Below are 2,440 nucleotides of genomic sequence, written 5' to 3'. Positions count from 1 at the left end.
TAACAATTAAGAAATGGCATAAATCTTTCAAAATCTTTCCAGAAATAAAAAAGGATGGAACACTTCCAAACTTTGATGAGGTCTGAATCACCTTGATACCAAAAACTTATAAGGACATTACAACAAAGGAAAATATCAGGCCGTTTTTTCATGAACGTGAACACAATATCCTAAGCAAAATATTAGCAAGTTGCCTCCAATGATAAATAAAAAGGATAAACATCATGACCAAATTGGGTTTATCCCAGGAAGGCAAGGCTGGCTTTACATCTGAACATCAATGTAATTCACCACACTAACAGAATGAAGGAGAAAAACCATATTATCATTTCAGTAGATGCAGAAAAATCTTTTGATAAAATTCAACACTCATTCATGGCTCAAAACTCTTGGCAAAATAGGAATGAAAAAGAATTTTCTTAATCTTCTATTAAGGTTCTATTAAAAACCTAAGGCAGAATTATATTTAATAGTGAAATGTTAAGAATAACATAAGCATGTCCGCCATCAACTTCTCCATTCAGCATTTTACTGGAGGTAAGTGAATTTAGCAAAATAATTAGTTACAAGGTCATATATAAATACCAAATATATTTTTATATACAACAAAATTTGGGAAAAGAAGACACAACTTGCATGAAAATATCAAATACTTAGGAACAAATATAATAAAATGTATGTAAAACCTCTACATTAATAACTGCACGTTACTGGGAGAAATTAAAGAAAGACTAAATAATGAAAGTGTTTACAATGTTCATGGATTGGAAGACTAAATATTGTAATATTGATTCTACCCAAATTTATCTTTAGATTCAATGATGCCCCAATTTTTTTTTTAAAAAAACAGTATTTTTTTGGATGGGAACTACAAGCTGATTTCAATTTTTTTTTCCTTTTTTTTTTACAAAGGGTCAAGAATAACCAAGACAATCTTGAAGAACAAAGTTGAAAAATCTATACGACCGATATCATGACTTATTGTAAAGGTATAATAATTAAGACACTGTAGCATTGGTACAAGGATGGATAGATAAATTGTATCAGTCAGAGTCCAGTGAGGAGACAGAAATCACACTAAAGTCTATGTTGCCATGAGCATGGGCCGGAATGTCTTGGTCTCTAGGTTTTACATTTGGCCTACCCTGAATATCAGGAGTCTAGAAGGGCAGGGACTAGGTCTTTGTTGGTCACCACTGTGTCCCCAACATCTCCTACCCGGGGCCTGGCCCAGAAGGGGCAGCCAGGAATTCTTGCTGAATGAACATCCCAACAAGCCCATGAAGAGACCCCTTTCTGCACAGATTGACCTTGAAAGCTTATGGGCTGGGAGACAGACCCTGCTTTTCTATCGGAAGGTAACCCCCTGGCCCAGGTAGGCACAGGAAACAGAGCCTGGGTGAGGGTTAAAGGCAGGGCTGATGCCCTGGTCCAGTCACCTGTAGATGGAGGCCAAGGGGCAGGTGAGCCACATGTTGTTGGTCAACTTGCCCAACTGGGAAATGTCAAAGGTGAAATACGGCTGTTTGATTTACTTGATGTGGTCGCAGGGTATAAGGCAGGCTTCCACCTGCATCTCAGGCCACATGCGTCTGTACTGCACCTTCTCTTCTTGCAGATAGAGCCAACAGGGCATGGGTTTTTCCAGGGGCTCCTCGATGTAGCAGTACCCCAGGCGTTTGTGCTCACCTGGCTCCCCACAGCAGTGACAGTCCTGCCAGGGCTCCCAGTGGGTGAAGATGAGCTCCTTGCCACCCAGACTCAGGGTCTCATTCTGCAGGGGCTCTTGGCCCAGGCCTTTGTGCGTAATATGTAGGGTAGTGACATCTTGGAAATCAATCTCATACTCTACCACGAGGGCACTGTCATTGTCCTCACAGTGATAGAGGCCTGTCTGGGAGGGCTGAGGGTTGGTCAATTGGAGGCTGCCCCCAGGCAGTTTCTTTATGTTAGGCACTGAGGAGAGCAACAAGACATCCTCCCCCAGAATGGAAGAGAAGTACCAGCGTGCCTTGAGATGGTGACACTGCAGGACAACGTCATTGCCTGAGAGTAGGGCCTGCTGGCAGAGACTCTTGTAGGCACAGCTGACTAATATCTGGGCCCACGAAGTGGGGAGAGAAAGGCTAAGCAACCACAAGGTGGCCAACATGGCCGCCTACAGACTACAGAAGGAGGCTGGGAACCATTGGGGCATCGTGAAGTCACCCACAGAACTCGGCATCAGCCCTGGGCAGTAGAATGGACCTTGACCCACTGCACTTCCGGGAGTCCAATTTAGTTCACGTCATCAAATAGCTTAGTGTAGGCTGTAGAGTCAAAGACTCAAATGTCCGCAAGAGATGGGCAGGAAACACAATGAGTGAACCTATGTCAGAACGAGTGAACTAAAGAGTCAAATGATTTGCCCTCCACATACCCAATATACAATGATGGAATG

The 2,440-nt window shown here is 42.8% G+C and overlaps 1 protein-coding gene across 1 annotated transcript; it reads right to left on the bottom strand.

The window, feature by feature from the left end:
- Positions 1-1,531: 1,531 nt before the first annotated feature.
- On the bottom strand, positions 1,532-2,152 carry LOC136140273 (protein FAM187B-like). Its single transcript, XM_065898350.1, has one exon. The coding sequence runs from the start codon at positions 2,150-2,152 to the stop codon at positions 1,532-1,534; it is 621 nt and encodes a 206-aa protein (XP_065754422.1).
- Between the last annotated feature and the right edge of the window lie 288 nt (positions 2,153-2,440).

Source organism: Phocoena phocoena, chromosome 20, assembly GCF_963924675.1.
Source record: "Phocoena phocoena chromosome 20, mPhoPho1.1, whole genome shotgun sequence".
Classification (NCBI taxonomy): Eukaryota; Metazoa; Chordata; class Mammalia; order Artiodactyla; family Phocoenidae; genus Phocoena; species Phocoena phocoena.
The sequence above is the reverse complement of the archived record's forward strand: the minus strand, read 5'-3'. Positions and strand labels throughout refer to the sequence as shown.